Source organism: Acanthochromis polyacanthus, chromosome 15 (assembly GCF_021347895.1).
Source record: "Acanthochromis polyacanthus isolate Apoly-LR-REF ecotype Palm Island chromosome 15, KAUST_Apoly_ChrSc, whole genome shotgun sequence".
Classification (NCBI taxonomy): Eukaryota; Metazoa; Chordata; class Actinopteri; family Pomacentridae; genus Acanthochromis; species Acanthochromis polyacanthus.
Window position 1 is genome coordinate 6926639 of NC_067127.1, and position 19291 is coordinate 6945929.

The window sequence follows — 19291 nt, forward strand, 5'->3', positions numbered from 1 at the left end:
CAAAATCAGGCAAAAAAAAACAATCTGACTTTGCGTATGTCTTCTGCATACATACACAAATAACGTGCATGTACATGTGTGCAGAGACAGGAAAAGCGTCCTACTGTTTCTCTAAATGAAACAGCATGCCTCCCTGCACTGCTCTGTAACATGAGCCCACACACACACACACACACACACACACGCACACACGCACACACACACACACACACACACACACAAGGCAGCGTATGTAGCACAGCACCAAGGGGTGAAGTACCAAAGGCTAAACGTTTGCCATTAACTTAATACAGCAATTAACCATGCAGTGTCATGCTTCTCTGTGTCCCACTATGCACAGGGAGGATGCACACACACAAAGATAAGCATGGAGCAAGCATCAGTTGTACCAAAGCCTGTTTTTTTTCTGCCCCTGATAAACCTGCTGTCTTTTTCCAATCACTTCCCAGCTACGGGCAATTCCCTCCTGCTGCACAAATGGCCTTATTCATCTCGTCGTGCTCACCATATGTCTCTTTGTACGGCGGCACCGTGACATCCTGCAGAGTCTCAGTCCAGCCCTCCTCCTCTGCCTGGCTCCGGGACAGGGAGCCCGGAGGACCGGCCGCGCTGCCCCCGCCGGCGCCGCCACCTGCTCCCCCGCTGTGCCCGCTCTCCTTCTCAGCCCGCTTCTGGTGGTGCTGGTGGTGGTGGTGGTGGTGCTGATGCTGCTGCTGCTCCTCCTCGCCTACCTCGGCTATGTAGTTGTCCGAGTCGGAGTCTCCGGAGGTGCTGTAGAAGGGATTGTCGCTGCTGTCATCCCCGGACTCGCCGAACACGTCGTCGGATATCTGCAGGCTCTCGTACCGGGAGCGGGCCGCTTCCAGGAGAGACAGCGCCTTCCGCCCGCACTCCGCCATCTCTCTCTCTGTACTGATGCTCTTCTCCTCCCCTCTTTTTCCTCCTCCTTCCTCCCCTCTTTCTCACCCCCCTTTTTTTTCTTCTTGCAGTGGTCACGATCCTCTAACGTGGCGGCTCCGCCTGACCCTCCCCGGCTCGGATGCAGGAGGTGTGGAACGCGTATATCCGCTGGGAGCTGCCCGCTTCAAGGGTACAGGAAGATTTCCGCCCCCTTGCTCTGCCCACGGCGCTGCGCACTGGGCGAAATTATCAATAGTTGTGGCACAGCATCCGGGTTGACAGACCAGCGATTTCTCCACACGGAGGAATGGGAGAGAGCAGTGGCTGAAGCTGCATCACCTGACAGCCGAGGTCTGCACCGGCATCCAATAAGAGCTCACTTTCTAACCCAAACTCACTGAAAAGCTGCTGGATGGAGCTGCTGAAGATGAAATGAATAAATTTTGAAAGATTAGGATGACTAATGACGGTATTAGAATAAAAAAACACCTGCAAAAACATAAATTTAACCAAGACTTTAATTTCCTCATAAATTTGTATTATTATTATTATGATTATTATCATTATTAACAACAATACTGCTACTAATAATGATGATGTTAATAACAACAACAATAATAATAACAATAATAATGATGGTGTTTCAATTAAAAAACCTCTGCAGTTAATAACAACAACAATAATAATAACAATAATAATGATGGTGTTTCAATTAAAAAACCTCTGCAAAAGCATACATTTGATTTGAAATTTACTTCCTCATTAGTTTGTATTGTTAGTTACATTAATAATAATAGTAATAATAATAACTGAGTTATTATTATTATTGCTAATGATAAAATTATTATTATTAGTAGTAGTAGTAATATTATGACTAATAATAATGATGTTAATAAAAATAATAACAAACTTTATGTCTAGCACTTTTCAAAATTGTTGTTACAAAGTGCTTCACAAAGCATGTTCTTAGCCACACCCATGACTATTGTAGTTGGTTTAGGAGCTTGTTTTCTGAAAGCAAAATGATGACAAGGTGCAGTCAGACTATTCTGCACAGCACTGTGTCTATCCAGGAGAATAGTCTGGCAAGGTGAGACTAGTATGTCTCTATGTGACTAGTTGATGCTTGAACTTATTGAACTTGTTTTCTAGGAATCAGTTCATTTAACTCAGCCAGTTGTACACACAACTCATAAGATCACTGTGGCCTAATTATTCAGTTAAATAAGACAGCAGGAAAAGTTTCTAAATAAAATGAGATCAAAATGATTTATGAGGTAGGATGATGGTTTTAAAAAAGTTGTTATAAATTGTTCAGGCTAACCTCAATAATAAAGCACTGAATGGTGTTAGCCTAATTTAAGTTTGATTTAAGTCCAGCTGTATTATTGTATCTTGTTTGGCTGATCTCTGTAATTGGTGGCTCTGTAGGATCTCAGCCTTAAGAGTCAAGTAAAGTAGTGCTTTACGGAATTTTTGTTCTTAGAGTCTTAATTGCAATTTTAATAATTGTTGGTTAATTTTCCTAATGCCAATATCACCGCTTTCAGTGAAAGGTGCTTCAGTTGGTGCTTAACTTGTCTTAGATGTGCTATATAAAAATGTTTTCCTAACTTGACTTGACTCAACTTCCTTGTTTAATTTTGTTTATATCATGTGCATGAGATTTTGCCCATTTGTTCAATTTATTTCCATTATTTGTCTAATTTGATTTGTTTCATTGTAAAGCGATTTGTAGTTTGGGTTTGATCAGTTTCTCTTGCAGTCCTAAAAATCTCAACAACTAAAAATGTAAACTATCAGTGAGAAGCAAAGCAAAATTTCCTGAAAATACTAAAAATGTGCAGCATCTACTGTAAAACCAACAGCGCTCCCTGTAGTCTCAATGCACCATTTGTTTGTGGTCACAAACTGTAGAGTCACTAGAGGGCGCAGTGGTGTCACTGTAATCTCATTGCAAGGATCCTGACTCTTCTTCGTTGGTGCGCTTGCCATGTTTGCGGAAGCTTGGTGACAGCGACTGACCCAAGGCTTGTCGCTTTTTTTTTCTTGTTAATGTTGTAACTAGCTGTGTTTTATAGTCTAAAATGAATCTACCGAAGGGACCAGATTCTCTGTGCTTCGACAAAGATGTTTTTATGAAGGTGAGAATCGGTAAAGTTTACGTTAAAGCGCTGACGTTAGCTTATGTTTTCATTCTAGTTAGCGTACGTTGCTGATGCTAGTACTCCTGTTGCTTGAATTCCTTATTTCATAGTAAATATACACATTTTATTCGATGAGAACAACAAAGCGTTTAATATTTATTCACAGGCATAATTTACGTTGTTAATATCCAACACAAATAGGCTATTATGCATCATTGTCAACAACATAAACGTAAAAACGTTAAAAATAAATGAGTTTGTATGCCTTCGCTACAGCTTGTCTGCACATCTGTCAGTGTATGTTGTACTGCAGTTTATATAATGGAATCAAAAATTGGAATATATGTGTGCCTGCAGGATGATTTTGACGTTGACCAGTTCGTGGCTGAGTGTCGGAAGCAGGTCCAGTTGGAGGAGATGAGAGAGGACCTGGAGCTCTACTACAAGCTGCTGAAAACGGCTATGGTGGAGCTCATCAACAAGGACTATGCAGACTTTGTTAACCTCTCCACCAATCTGGTCAGTGGTTTACTGTCAGACACTGTGGCTGTATTTTTTTAGCTTCACAATCAGAAGCCTGAAGTCAGCAGGAGACTGGAAAGGAAGTTAGAAATGGGTGACCCATCTAGACTTCCTTCATGATGGAGCGCCAAGATTGATTTCTGGGTCACAAGCAGGAAGGCAGAAGAAAAATGTATGCTGAAAATTTGAAATGAGATCTAGCAAGAGAGATTGTCTTAGAATGTCTGTTAAGAAAGCTGGGCCTTTGTTGATAACTGGCTTGATGAATTATGCACCACTAAAATATTGTTATGTTCTTTAGGGTTGGAGCTATAAGTAATTATTTTCAGTAGGAATTAGTTTATCAGTCATAAATCCGTAACAACCAGGAAGCTGTTGAATATTAGGACAGCTTAACTGATGCTTTTATTCAGTAGATGGGAAATAATTGGAAATTATGTTCAAATAAATAATTGTTTAAGTTATAAGTAAAAATGGTACACATTTGCAGGTTCATACTTGTTTGTAGATAATCAGATTTTTGTGCTTTGTACCAAAGATTGAGCAAAAGTTACATTTGAAGGTATTGCCATGTTGCAAGAAATCATTACAGGAGTTTAGGTACACTCTTTACAGTGAAAATGATTGATAAAATAATCAGCAGAGAGACATGTTGCTAAATACTTGTTCTTGTTATGTGCAAAAAAGAAGAAGAATGAAGAATATTGATCTTTTTTTTTCTTACATCAATATTAACATTAGTCTTAAAAATGCAGCACTGGTTGAGTTCTCAATACGCTTTTGAGCAATTAAACTGAGCCCACTACACATTTTTAATTTCTTAATGTCCATCTGACAGTGTAAAGGTACGGAATCTAATCTGACCTCTGCTCCCTCCTCTCAGGTGGGGATGGACAAAGCCCTCAATCAGCTTTCTGTGCCTTTAGGACAGTTACGGGAAGAGGTTATGGTATGTTTCCTGAATTTTTATACAACGTTATATATAATATAAGCTTTGATTGATTCCTGCCACAGATACATGTTTATGGCTGTTTATTGCAGAGTCTTCGGTCATGTGTGAGTGAAGTGATACAGGCTATCGACAACCAGCTGTCCAAACAGGAAGACCTGCAGAAAAAGAAGGTCTGGCTCCTCCTCTTAATGTCTGACTTTATGCTTTAGTCTAGTACAAATTTTAAATGTCCTGTTGCACGCTACATGTGATTGTGAAACAGCAAACAATGTTCTACTCCGTGGAATGTCATCTATAAATTAACATCTTCTTGTTTACATCATCATCATCCATCAGGTGTGTGTATTAAGGCTAATTCAGGTGGTACGCTCTGTGGAGAAAATCGAGAAAATCCTCCACTCACAGAACTCCAAGGAATCCAGCTCTCTGGAAATCAGCAGGTGGGAAATGACTCTCTGTTCCAAACAATGACCATCAGTAGACTCAGAAAAAGGAAACTAGCTGGAACAAATGACAGATATGAATTTATGGATCTTACTTTTTGTAGATGCAGTTTCTGTTTTGTGATTTTGTGCACGTTACCTCATTTTCTAGCAAATGTCCAAAATGATTATACAAAAAATTCTGAGAAAAATACAACTATGTGCTGACAAAAGACAGAAGTGACCCAAATTTGATTTTTGTGCTTTTATTTGACACTTTTTTTTTTTTAACCGTGTGAACGCCACTGTTCCATCACATAGAATCAGCTCTTGCATTGCCGCCTTAGTGTGAACAGTTTAGAATTCATGCAACTTTTGCATCACTCTTATACAGTGTACTCTGCCACTGTTATCAGCCAGTACAACCCACATCTACACACTTCCTCAGGCACATGGGTTACCTGAACTGAGCTCACTGGCAGATGTAGGTAAAACTAGCCCTTGACTTTCTGAAATTTTGGATGTGATCTGTTTCAGTGAAGCAGTTCATTTCACAATCCCATTACGTACTGAAACTCTGCATCCTCACACACCTCCACAAAGAAGTAGCAGCTGTTGCTCCACAAAAAGACGATCAAAACTTTGCTTCTGTTGAGCTTTATTCTTGTCATCATTTGCTCTCCAATTCTCTGGCTTCCATTGCTCATTAACCTATAATCTAACCATAAATCTTGACTTTGTTGGTTTGCATGTTTACGTTTGTATTGTAGCATATTATGTGCGTTGTATTTGTTATTGTTCTGTAGTGCAGTTGGATCAGTTCAGGGTGGTAGCCAAAATTTTATATCAGACACAATTTAATCATTATCTGAACAGTCAAACAATAAAATAGAATCTGAGTGACATAGCCGAAGTGAGTACTTCACATATTAAAATTCTTTGAGCTTGGTCATTGCAGAGACATAGTAATATGTTTGTAACTCAGATCTTTTTCTGTATTACTCATTGTCCCTCTGTGTATGTACAGTCCCTTGTTAGCAGGTCAGATCCTGGAGAGGATTGCTACAGAATTCAACCAGCTGCAGTTCCATGCCGTACAGAGCAAAGGCATGCCCCTACTGGACAAAGTCAGACCTGTAAGTGTTGGAAGGCCGATCAGTCAGACAGCTGATAAATTTTATTTTATTTTTTATTTTAATTTATTTGCACCATAAGTTAAAAACAGTTACATTAGCATTAAAAGAATGCAAGAAAGTGCTGGAGAGGTGAAAAAAAACCCAAAGTGGGCTTATCCAAGATACCTCCCCAATATTAATTAGTAAATAAAATAAAATAAATCAAGAGCCACTCAGTCGGTCAGTCAGTCCGACCGACTGCTCTTCTGTCAATCCATCATAATTGTCTGATAAAGTTAATCAGCTTCTGTGCAGTCCTTCTGGAAAAGGTCTACATGATCTTTTGTTACGAAAAATAACCCATCAATGCTACCACCTGTGCTGATTTTACAGAAAGTGCTTTACATTTTTTTCACTCTGTTGGATGTCGTCTGGCAGCGTATTGCAGGGATCACATCTATGCTGCAGCAGTCTCTGGAGGGGCTGCTGATTGAGGGGCTGCAGACGTCTAACGTGGACATGGTGCGCCACTGTCTGAGGACTTATGCAACTATAGACAAAACTCGAGATGCTGAAGCTCTGGTAGGACAAGTGCTGGTCAAACCGTACATGGACCAGGTAATAATGCCACACATGTGTTTTCTGCTTTTTTTGAGATATGTTTTCTCAGAAGTAATGTATTAAATACCCTCCATTATTGACTTTCTATACCTTTGCTGAAACAAACCAAATGACTAGACTAATACTCATGTCAATAGCAGCAATATGACGTGGTAATTAATATAGAAAAATATTGTACGATAAATTTTGTGAACTGCAGTTCTGCAAAATACTCAACATCCTGCTTCAGTAATCGAGATGGGTCTTACCTATTGTTCTCCTTTTCAGGTGATAGTTGAAGAAGTAGTGAAGTCAAGTCCAACTGGTCTCCAGCTGATGTACTCGAGACTGCTGGAGTTTGTTCCTCACCACTGTAGACTGCTTAGAGAGGTGACTGGAGGAGCCATATCCAGGTATCCGTGATATCATAGAGGCATATTCATTCAAAACATTCACAAATCAAGGAGCTCTTTGTTCTGTTTTAAACCCTTATGCAAATTGTTTGCCCTCATCTGTTGCGCTCTTGAGAATATTGGATAAGGCTATATAATTCCCTTTGCACATGGATATTTAGCTGCTATATTGACAAAATATATTTATGAAATTGCCTGCAATGTTTCTTCAGTAGACTTTCTTTCATGCAACTGTCAGATACATCATATTTTCTGCCTTGTGACCTTTGAAGGTTTTCTTTAGAGGTAACAAAAACTATTTAAAAAAATATCAGAGGCTAGAGTAATATTTCATGTTGAAAGTATGATATGTTTTAAATATTCCTTTTCTCTTCAGTGACAAAGCTGACACAGTACCAGGGTACGATTTCCTCGTCAACTCTGTGTGGCCAGAGATGATTAAAGGAATAGAGGAAAGGTTGTCCTACCTCTTCAACCCCGGAAACCCTGATATATTCTATGAGGTACAGATACAGTGTCACAGTCAGAGAGTTCGCGCATGCTTTTTTCAAAGTTTGACACATTCTGTATAATCACACAATCCAAGGTTTGATTGTGTAGTTTCATGTGTGCATCTGTCATCTCTTTATTGTCTTTTCCAGCGTTACAGCGTGAGTATGGAGTTTGTGCGGAAGTTTGAACGACAGTGCAGCTCACAGGCCAGCGTAAAGAGACTCAGAGTTCACCCCTCATACAACAGTTTCCACAACAAATGGAACCTGCCTGTTTACTTTCAGCTACGGTGAATATTATCTTAATATGCTTTACACTTTACACACCACTACCAATCAATCACTGCCTCTTTTTAAAGCGCTGATTGACTTTTAAAGTTAATGGATATTTTTGTTTCAAATAAAACTCATTTTTTTCACATTCAGGGGATAATAGGTGTGTTTTATTCAGTATTTAATCAGTCTAGTTAGACACTGGTGAAGGTTTAATCTCCACACAGCATGTATTTTGAAGAATTGACTGTTTTTGCTTTGTGGACTCAAGAGACAAGCTTAGATTAAAATAGCAGCCTGTCAGCATTTTTAGGAGATGAAGGCAAGTTGGCAGATTCTCACAACTTGAACAAAGCCCATTTTTTATGGGAATGTGGAAAACTGCTTATGGCTGTGAGTTTCATGCCGGATGATGACAAGAAGCAAAATGTAAATTAAGAGTGTGTGTCAGCATATTACTAAACATAGCCCATAGCATGACGCTGGACCTTGACTGAATGGCCATTGATCTGTGTGAAAAAGAAAGAGAGGTTGTTTGCCAACCTCCTCCCTCCCACACAGTCACACACACACTGTAAAAGTACACAAAACACAGATTTGTCATCGCACGTCAAAGATTACGGCTTGTGTCCTCATTTCACAATACAAACCTCCACTGCTAAGCTTTTCTAGAAAGTGGAAAATTTCCACTGTGGACAGTGTTGATTCATGCCATGAGCACGTGAAAATCAGAGCTGATAACACATCGACTGTCCTGTTCTTCCCCTCTTTGTACGTCTCACCTTGTTTTTCAGGTACAAGGAAATAGCAGGACGCCTGGAGAATGCAATAAGTGATGGATTAGAGGCAGCGCCAGGTAGGAATTTATCCCCTAATGAACGCCAGCGTGTACCTAAAACTTTCCTTACAGTAACTGTGTTTGTTTTTCTGTTCATATCCAGCTGACAGTGCGTACCACCTGCAGGTGTCTGAGGTGCTGTGGTTCTGTTTAGAGAGGTGTTGGTCAGACAAGGTCTATCTGTCGCCTCTGGCCCATCGGTTCTGGAAGCTTACACTGCAGCTGTACTCCCGATACGCCAAGTTTCTTGATGAGGTAAAGTTAGATAAACTAGCAAAAGACAGATTATTTAAAAATTAGTTTAATATGTACTTGCTGTTGTTTGTTCTTGGTCCTTACCTTCATCGTATCTGCACAGGTGTTGACTAAAACTCAGTCTTCTGAGGTGGTTAAGGAGCCAACCAGACCTCTGCCGAGCTCGGCCTCCTCTACATCCAGCCGAACGTCACTGGATGACGGCGGCAGTGAGAGTGGGAGCTCTGCCTCCCTGTCCACCAAACAGCTGGTTTATATTGCGGCGGACATCCAAAAGCTGCAGGAGCAGGTGCACACTCAAACTGAATGCATATACACCGATCAGGCATAACATTATCACCACCTGCCTCATACTACTGTTGTGTTGGTCACCTTTATGTCGCTAAAACTCCTCTGGGGATGTCCTTTGGCACTGGGATGATGACAGTGATTTCTGTGGCTCCTGTGGGCTGCAAAGTGGGACCTGTATAGATCAGGCTTATCCTGGCACATCCCACGGATGCTCAGTAAGATTTGGATCTGGGGAGTGTGGAACTTGGGTGAACATCTTGGCTCTGTCGTGTTCCTTGAGCCACTCCTGAGCAGTTTTTGCAGTGTGTAAGCATCCATTGTCCTGCTGAGGGTGGCAGCTGGCATCAAGGCCTGCTGTTGCCATGGAGGGTGGGAGTTGGGAGGTGAGGTTTTGCTTGAGCTGTAATGTCTAGGTGGGTGGTACACATCAAACATCCACATGAATGTCAGGACTCAAGGTTTCCCAGCAGAACGTTGCATTATAAAAAGATGATCAATGTTATTCCCTTCATAATGTTGTGGCTGATCGGTGCACTGACATACACCCAGTAAACACTTTTGACTTAAGAGGTTAGCCTAAGTATGAATTTTAGTGACAAAGTGTGCCATTCTGAGAATTATTTGTGCTTGCTTCAATATTGTAGTCCGCTAGTTTCCTTTTTATTGTTTCCACACTGATCACTGGCTTGTCTTTCTCTTAGATCCCAGAGTTGTCAGAGATGGTCAGACAGCGGTTAGAAGCCATTGGATTCAAAAACTTTGCTATTGTGGAAGGTAAGCTGTTCATAAAGCGTCCCTCAGTGTTCTAGCTCCCTGATTTTGGCACAAAAGGGCTCAGACCGTTTGTATTCGTGCATTTACAAGCGCTGTTTTCCATGTCAGATGCTTTAGCTGACTCCAAGGCTTGCCTGACAAGCAGCATTCCCACCCTGAACACCAGAATGACCCAGCATCTGACTGAACGCAGCTGTCGCTTCCTGAAAAGCGCCTCTGAGGTTCCACGACTCTACCGCAGGACTAACAAAGTAAGTGAAGCAGCAAACATGCATGTATATGTGTTTGTCTTATATGTCATGTTGTGCCATTCTCTTTTATCATGTCTTGGAGCAACCATGGGGAGCAGTGTTGGTTTGATTCAGATAAAGCCTTCCTTGAGGATAGATCCACTTGAATTATTGTTACTGAAATACCATAATTAAAGGTCAGAATGTCACCTTTGAGGCGCACTGACTGGTCGAGTTTTGATGAAACTTGGAGGGATGCTGCATGTTTATACATGAATGGCATTCAAACAAATGCCACCGAACACTTCATTATTGTTGGCTCTAACATTGAGACTGGTAATGAGCTGAATAATGGTTCAGTATAAGGCTTGGCACAGTTTTAAAGGAATTTCTTGGATGTGAAGCACATTTTAGTTCCATAAATTAATGTGATCACTGAGCATAAATTTTCATAATTGACTTGGAAATGGCAGCTTTAGCAAAAAAAAAAAAAATCAAGGTCCACTTACTTACTGCCAAGAGAGTTCTGTGAAACACACTCGCTCTTACATTCATCCGCTCACTTGCTCACTCACTGTAAACCTAATGTCTACATCTATGACACAACGCTTTCTATAGCAATGCTGGTACTTTCCTTGCTGCTGTGATTCACTACTGCAGAGTGAGTAATAGAACAGCTACAGCATACTGACACACTGATAACTAATGAACGATGGTGTCCAAGTGAAGCCATTTCCACTAAATTGATCCAAGTCTTTGCAGTAAATTCTCTGCTGATGCTGAGTCTGATTGTCATCACATTTATTTGTATTTCCCAAACAGAGCTGCGGAGAATTCTGATTTATTAAAAATAACAAAATATACTAGTTAGTAGTGAACTAACTATTTCACTGCTGTATTTGATTGAGATTTTTCAGATGTGTTGCACCTCTGATAGTCTGATTTGTGCTCTGCTTTGCATGTAACCAGTGCACGAGACTTCTATGTCAAATTTTCATCCGATGATAACATCCTTTTATATTCTGCAGCATGCTTCTCCTTTGATATTTAAAGAGAGGAGAATCTAAAATAGGAGCTGTTGGAACAGAATTTTAACAGCTTCTCATCCCGAGCATGAGCAAAATAATGAAATAAATAAACATAAAAGCCTTATCTTATGTAGAAATATAGACATTGTTGTGCCTTTGACATTTTTTTCTTTAACTTCTTCCCTGCATAGGATCTGCCAGTGCGTGCATCAGCGTACATGGACAACGCCTTACGCCCGTTGCATCAGTTGCTGACTGACTCCACAGGGCTGGTCACTCCTTCAACAGCACAAGAGTGGCTGCGAGTTGCTCTATCTGAATGCACACAGAAGTAAGCTTAAATCACACATCCGCAAACCTAAACAGACTCACAGTGCCAGTGTTAGATCTGAAACGTATGGCATGTGCCTGAAGAATGTATATCTTAATTAACTTGGATTTATTTTATTTTATTTTATTTTATATGGAGCTGTTTCTCAGTTTTATTCTCCATCTTGTGTTCAGGTACTATGAGACCATCTCAGAGGTACTGAGCTCAGTGAGAAAGATGGAGGAGAGTCTGAAGCGGTTGAAACAAGCCAGAAAAGGCGCGACTACGACTACCACAGCAGGAGCAAACGGAGGACCCACGGACGACAGCAAGATTCGTCTTCAGCTGGCACTGGATGTGGAATATTTGGGAGAACAGGTGAGTGATTAGTGCACAAATACATTCAGACATGTGTGACACATTCATAAACACATGACAAATGATGCACATTTCTACTAATGTGTGCCTCAGATCCAGAAGATGGGTCTCCAGCCACATGACATCTCAATGTTCTCCACTTTGATGGACCTTGTGAGAGAGGCCCGAGAGCTCGCTGAGCAGAACCAGTAACTCTGCGGTGACTGAAATCTTTTAACATGCTCCGCTCATCTTCACATTTCCCGGAGACTTACGGAGTAAACGCTAACTTTTCTTCCAGTTGAAGCTGAAATCGTGGCCTGGTAACAGTTTTGATGATTGCACTATGAAGAACGCTCTACAGAAATCCCTTTTCGAAGCATTTGTAAAATAACATCTCAGTTCGATGCAGCCTTTAGAGCTACACTGCACAAACATTTCAAACAATAAGAAGCTGGAGTTGCAGCTCACCAAGCAGAAAATTGATGTCAGAAACAGCAGAGAAAGTACGACGGGATCATCACTGCCTCTGTTGTAGGCCATACAGATAAAAGGCACTGTGGTTCTGTGCTCATCAAATGCCTCTAACAAAGACAGATGCTGGATGCTCTGTACAAACCACTGTGCAGGTAATAGGCTGGGCCAGAATGTTGCATAACAAGAGTCTCAAATCTGATTTGCAAAGGGAGAGAATTAATCCTAAAATGTTTGTCTAATTACTGCTTTTTGCTGAAGGATTCATCTATTATGAATAAGTCTGTTAATAATATGTACATGTTCTAATCAAAGCTGTATAATATAATATGTTTGACGTAAATAACTTGGGAATAAAGTGAAGAACTTTGGATACATTTTTGAGTCAATGTGTTTTAATAATCATTTACGTGCTACAGGTGGGTTGTCCATTAGTCATTAGTGTACACTGCACATGTCATTTTCTACTACCAAGAAAGATGCAGGACTCTGAGCATTGTGTACACATGATTTCACTGAAAATCAACAAAAACCCTTTGTCATGAAAATTTGTCCTGAAGCAGCTGTTTTTAGGTTCTGGGAGAGCAGGAAGCACCTTTTATTAAAGCTGATATGGAGATTTACATATTAACACATGGTTTCATATGCCCATTTAATAACATGAGATGAACAGTCTACTTTTAAAATGACAATATTTTCAACTAGTTATCACAAACTGTTTCAGATTTGCAGACATTTATTAAAAAGTTTTATTATTGTTCTTTTGCTCAGTAATCAACATTGATAAAGAAAAAAAATATTATTTTAACCAGTCACTGGCCTGTTCTCTAAGTAGATGTGAGTGTTTTTATTTGAAATGTCTAATCTTTGTTTTTTCTTTAGTTACAAGCTTATATTGAAGGACACTGAATTATCTCTCCTTGAAATAAGATTATTTTATTGCACAGAATATATGGGAGTGAACATAGGAAGTATGTGATTATCTGAGTGTTTTGCTCAGATTGTTGCCAAATTGTTGCCTCTTGTGCAACATTTTCCTGCTTTCACCTTTTTTTGTCTTCTCTCTCCTGACCTGTTCAGACAGAATCACTATTGATCTAAGTCTCATTTAAAACATTGATTGTTGTGGCTTTGTATGACATCCTGACAAATAAAACACTCAAATTTGAGATCTGTTTGGAAACAAATGTTTTATTTTCAGCAATCACAAATCGTAACAAAACAAAAATAGACTCTTAGTTATAATATACAGCATGTTAGTCATTTAGCCCAGACAATCATGGTTACTGTACCTACTCTACTAAAAAATACTGTACAGAACTCTGCTAATATAAATTTCAGGGGATAAAAAGATAAATTAGAATTTAAACAGGCAGCTTGAAAATAACCCGGCTTAAAAATAATACATGTTCATAAATACTGAGAGGTATCCTCGAAGACTCCTGAGCTTGTGGAGATCAGCTTGGTTTTGAAAAGGTAAGCTATAACACTGTTGAACATTTTCTCCTGCAAGGTTCATTTCTCATGTGCCGTTTGTGGTCATTATTTCAGATGAAAAACAGGGCTATAATCTAAGGGCGATGTCTGCTGCCTGACTGATTTCATCCCCCGCGAAATGTAAGCTGGAGGCCATCAAGTACATTGTTAAAAAAAAAAGGGGGGCCTAGTATGTTGCACATTTTTCATGTCAGAGGGTTTTTTTGGGGTTTATTTGAAGTACCATACATCACTCGAGTGTGGGGTTGGTGATCTTGCCCAGCATGAGGATGGAGTTAGAATCTCCTTCTATTACAGAGAAGAAGAAAGGCCTGTTGATGGACAATTTCAGAGGGATGCCGTCTTCCTGTTTCTTGTCCTGGGGTTCTGTTCCTTCTTCAGACATCTCAAACAGCACCTTGTTGATGGCCTAAGAGGAGACAGAGAGACTTATTGATGACACACATCTGCACAGTGAGTATTTTTTATGCAATGACACAATAACCACATGTTGTTTACCTTGTCTATGGAGAAAGGTTTGGCGTTGCTGAGTTGGCTGAACTCAGCCTGGGAACCCAACAGTTTGGCCTCGATTTCTGGATCCATGTTGGTCAGCAGGTCGCGTAGGTCAGTCACAGAAGACATGGAGAACTTGGGCAGTGAAAGTTCCAACAGACTGGAAAGGAGAGACGGATTTTTAACTTTAAAATGAGCAGTTTGTGAAGTGAAATGAGATTGAACTAAACTTCATTGTCTCATTTTGCTTGGTTTGACTGGATGACTGACTGATTGAGGCACTGATAGGAAGTTACTAAGGTCTTTAACCTGAAACCAATGAAATAGTACACAAGTCTAAAGATGAAAAAAGACAAAATATTCTTCAGATTTCCTGTCTGCCAACTTGCGAGAAGGACAGCAACAATCTAAGGCAGTGATTATCAACCGGCGGCCCGCGGGCCGAATCTGGCCCGCTGAACCGTCCAATCCGGCCCGCGACTGGATTCCAAAATTGTGAGGATCAAAGAGAAAATATCATGTGGTCCACACTATTAAAGCAGTCAGTCCAGTCATTATTAAAGGATCTGTTTTCCACATCAACTTTTCGTTTCGTGGCCTTAGAGAGTGCCATTTTACCCGTGTTAAGAGGCCTTTTCCTGTCACTTCTGCGGTGTTTCTTTTTCAAGTGCTCTGTGAATAAAGTTGACTTGAGATGAGGCAAAATATCTCTATCACTCCTAGTGGTTGACTGTGGTACAGGTGATAGGAGCACTGACTCATAAAGGCTAAAAATGCCTTCAGTTTTGTAACGAAATGGAAAAAATATAAAAAAAATAAACATCAAATAATAATGTTATGCCAAAATTCGATTTTTATTTAATTTTTGTTTGAGGGTCCGGCCCCCAAAGTGACTGTCCGGTAAAATTCTGGCCCTCTGGCAAATATAGTTGGTGACCCCTGATCTAAGGTGATACCAATGCTAGATTGAAAAATGAAAAACGACAGTGCTCACCCTTCTTGGAGATTCTGGTACCAACCAGAAATGACGTTAGTGAGCAGCTTTGACTCGATGTCATGCAGGTTGGTGCCTTCGTGAGGCAGGCCCACCAGCATGTAGGACCGTTTGCTTAGAGAAAGCTTCACAACAGTGCACCGCCTCACCTTCAAAACACCAGAACAAAATAACAACAGATGATTCAAGTTAGGAGGACTTTAAGAAGCTTTGTTTCCTTATTTACTGCTGCAAATATACAGTAAACATAAATGCCGTGGAATAAGATTTACCTTATCATTGAAGTAGTGGTACCGACCCGTGTGGGTCATCAGTGGAGCCATGACTGTGGTTGTTTCATCCACATGAAACTCCTGCAAGGAAGTCTTTTCTGGTTGGAAGGCTGTCCTCCAGTTGCCTAAACAGACACAACCATAGAACACAATCAGATACTGCAGAGTGGTGTAGTAGTTAGTAGGACTCTAAACATTGTTATTTGTAGGGGTTCAGTTTGTTTTATCAGCGCCTGGATTAATACACAAAGTCAAATGAAAGTGTGTTGGACTGATATGCTCTGATTGTCCCCAACTGCCTGCTCAAAAGGAATCGATGGACTCTTTGTTTCATTATGTAAAGTGAACTGAGATGAACTGGTGACCACATAAATTAACTGAATTAAATCAAATTGAAACCCCACACAGCAAATATATTCCAAATTAATTGTAAATCTGACTTTGTTGATGGCCAAATTTACCCCAATGTTACTTATAAACGCAGTATTTGGTTCCACATGCAGTGTATTCAGTTCTTGGTTTTGCATTATCATCTTGGCAATGTAGAGTCTAAATATCTGTTCACATTTTCACTTTGGAAACAAACAGACCGTGGAAGTTGAAGGAGGTGATGAACAACAGGTTGCTGCTGGAGTTCACATCTTTGACGACGTTCTTCACCTTCCCGTCTGATGTCTTCTCCATGAAGCTGTTCACCAGCTGCTCTGCCTCCTGAGGTTTGGAGAAGTCTACACCTCGGATGAACGATGTGTCTGAGAAGTCCTGTGTGCCCTGAATAAAGTCCTCAGACAGTCGAGCGTCCTGACGAGTGAAGGCCCAGACCTGGGTAGTAATTTCATCCTTGGGTCCATCATCCACCAGAGAGTTGATGCCCTGCAGGGTCTTGAGAACCATGTGTCCGTCCACTAAGGACACGCAGTCCTCTCGGTCAGTTCCACTGCTCAGACCGAGTAGAAGCTAGAAGAAAACAGCAAGTTGCATAAGTTTACTTTTTTGTAGACTGCAAGCACAAATGCATAATCAGATGAGAGGAAGATCACAAAGTATTTTTACAGTGAGAGCAAATCAAAAGCAAAGACCTGGAATGAGCTCGCTGTCTTCTTGGAGGCTCCTCGGTAGAAGGTAACGAGGGATCCATAGGTGTTGACCGGAGACAGCAGGGTGTTGGTGCTTTGCTGCTTGCTGCTGAGAGCTTGGTACATCCTGAGGCCCAGAGAGTTCAACAGCTCTGCCAGGACCGCTGTCCTCTCTGTGATGTTCTGTCTATGGGCGTCCAGTTTAGACGGATCCCTTCTGTCAGGTGTCAAGACTTCAACATCAAGAGAGGCCACAGGAAGCGTCTGCAGAGGCTTAACCGTCTGGGTCTGCAGGGTCTCACAGCTGACGTTCTCGGCAGCAAAAAGGTGGAACGGGTGAACATAGACTCGGTTGGCTTTGCTTCCTGAGAGGCAGCAGCTTAGTAGGAGGACAAGAAGAGGCGACCGTAGTCTCTGCATTTTATCTTTAGTTGGTAGTTTCCTTACAATGGCTCAATCTGGTGGGGAGAGACAGATATCTTTAGTTAAAGATGAATTACCTTGAGAGTCTTCCTCGTGTCTTGGTTGATGCTGCGTTTTAAGTCATCTATGAATGTTACATAACTATTACTGTGGCTTTCACTGCAAATCTGGTTGAATCTGGTTTTTGGTCTTTGACAGGATTGGCTGGCAGGAACACTGGGCATAGAGCGCCATGTCAGTGATCGATTGATTGCTCTTTGTGTGTTTTCTCTCCTGCTGGTCAGTGAATAAGAGCAGGCATTACCCTCTGCAACAGAGGTCGCATAGATAATGAAGACACATCTACGTGCGTCTCAGTGCGTCTGTCTATTTGCATGTGTTCGCTGACTAAAATGAGGTTGAGGAAATGAGGAATGTTTCTTTTGGATATTGTTTACTCAGATCCTGTTAACGCAGGTTTCAAACTGGGGACAAACAGAGTGTCCTCAAACACATTTGTTTGGTCAAATTGTCAACACAGATTAGGTAAAAACTGTTCACTAGAGACATTGATTGGGAAAAAATCAATACTTTTGACAACTTTTGCAGCATTTATGGTTTAATAACTCTACAAATAACCGCACATATAGAGTGAATAAATAAACACATAGAGTGAATAAATAAACATAAGTTGCATAACACATTAAGTTTATATTCAAATTAAAAAGAAATGTTTAGATCAGTTATTGACAAGTTCATTGAGATATTCCAGATTTTCTCAGCAAGCCACTTTACTGCATTTTCTTTTCTTAACCTGACAACTTTCACTAGAACTTTGAAGCGTTCATCTAGATGCCTATGAAGCAGAGTAACAAATAGGACTTTATCCTTTGATTTTGACTTGAACATGCAGAAATGTGGACTGATGAACTCTTGGAGGAGGTGAGTAAACACTGTTTGGACATGTAGCACAGGACATGGCCTTGGTCTCTGATCGATAAAACTAGTGGACTAAAATAATCTTATACACAGCTGTCCTACCCGTGTGTCTCTGAGGATAAAAAAAACAACAAAAATAACATTTAAAAACAGGTACTTCATAATAACTGATGTTTTCTGTGAAGCTCCAGAAGAAGTATTATTTTGTTGTTGTTGCATGATGTGGTTCATAATAACTGTGTCTGCATGTAGAATCACTGCAGAAATTAAGTTTACTTTTTATGAATGAAGTACATAATCTCCAAAATTAACCTAATGGCAAATTCTGTAACACACAGTCTGTCCAATCTGTCTTGTATGCCGTTTTAGACATTTAGAACTTTACTGGTTGTTTTTCAGTAAAATAGTCTTTAGTTTGGTTAACCATAAGACTCTAAGCTAAAATTTCCCCCCTCATCTCTCACTGTACTGCACAATCAAAAGACAGTTACTGAGATAAAGTCAAATTTTGCTCTTACCGGGTATGTCTGCTTCTGCTTCTGCTGCTGGTGCTGAATGAAGTCCTGACTCCTCCGCTCTTTTACTTAAACGGCTGGCCACCGTGCTCCCACCCTGGTTACTGATTAACCAAAGCAGCATTGAGTCAGGGGCTCTGCTGCCATGACTCACTCTGCTATAGATAAATAGGTCTGACAGAGAGAAGAAAGAGACCACCCAATGTCCCTCTATATGTTGACTTTACGAGAATGATGCAAGCACCTCCTGGAAGGGGTGAAAGGAAGAGCTCAGCTTCCACAGTGGGGGACTAACTGGAAGCAGAGGGTTGTTTTTGTTTGCCATTCATTCAGTGTGACTCACTGAAACATCACTAAAAATTTTATTACGCATGTTCTTTGTGATTTTGCTCAAACTTGGGGTCAAACAAGCACGAAGTAAACAAATCTCCTGCCAGTTACACATAAATCTATCAAATACATCTATGCAAAAAAGGAGAGAAACTTAAAAAAACCATTAAACTAATGAAATTTCCATTTACTATCCTGACATTATTGTACCTGTGTCACTAATGTTATCCTGTTTTAATTTATAATAACTTGTTCATCGTTTCCCTGTTTTTATTACATAATCATATAAATTGATCAGTTCTCTATGCAATTCACATTATTCATTCTATGTCTTTACTATAAATTTACAGTTTTTGTTGGACATTTACCTTACAAGTAA

The 19291-nt window shown here is 40.4% G+C and overlaps 3 protein-coding genes across 3 annotated transcripts in view; 1 reads left to right on the plus strand and 2 right to left on the minus strand.

Annotated features, from left to right (window-relative positions):
* pgbd5 (piggyBac transposable element derived 5) overlaps positions 1-1242 on the minus strand; it is a 34003-nt gene extending 32761 nt beyond the window's left edge. Inside the window, exon 1 of the mRNA XM_022206268.2 lies at positions 506-1242. Within this exon, the coding sequence (XP_022061960.1) occupies positions 506-899 (394 nt within the window). The 5' untranslated portion in view covers positions 900-1242. The remainder of the gene's footprint in view (positions 1-505) is intronic.
* Positions 1243-2866: 1624 nt separating this feature from the next.
* On the plus strand, positions 2867-14109 carry cog2 (component of oligomeric golgi complex 2). The gene is made up of 18 exons (XM_022206267.2): positions 2867-3044; positions 3405-3566; positions 4453-4518; positions 4611-4691; positions 4858-4961; positions 5971-6079; positions 6497-6676; positions 6947-7071; positions 7448-7574; positions 7713-7852; positions 8630-8691; positions 8777-8928; positions 9032-9217; positions 9921-9993; positions 10102-10244; positions 11443-11582; positions 11756-11939; positions 12033-14109. The coding sequence occupies exons 1-18, from the start codon at positions 2988-2990 to the stop codon at positions 12129-12131; spliced, it is 2190 nt and encodes a 729-aa protein (XP_022061959.1). The 5' UTR covers positions 2867-2987; the 3' UTR covers positions 12132-14109.
* On the minus strand, positions 13564-18752 carry agt (angiotensinogen). The gene is made up of 7 exons (XM_022206269.2): positions 18586-18752; positions 16730-17184; positions 16241-16607; positions 15651-15775; positions 15379-15527; positions 14388-14544; positions 13564-14298 (listed from the first exon to the last, which is right to left on the minus strand). The coding sequence occupies exons 2-7, from the start codon at positions 17144-17146 to the stop codon at positions 14119-14121; spliced, it is 1395 nt and encodes a 464-aa protein (XP_022061961.2). The 5' UTR covers positions 17147-17184; positions 18586-18752; the 3' UTR covers positions 13564-14118.
* Between the last annotated feature and the right edge of the window lie 539 nt (positions 18753-19291).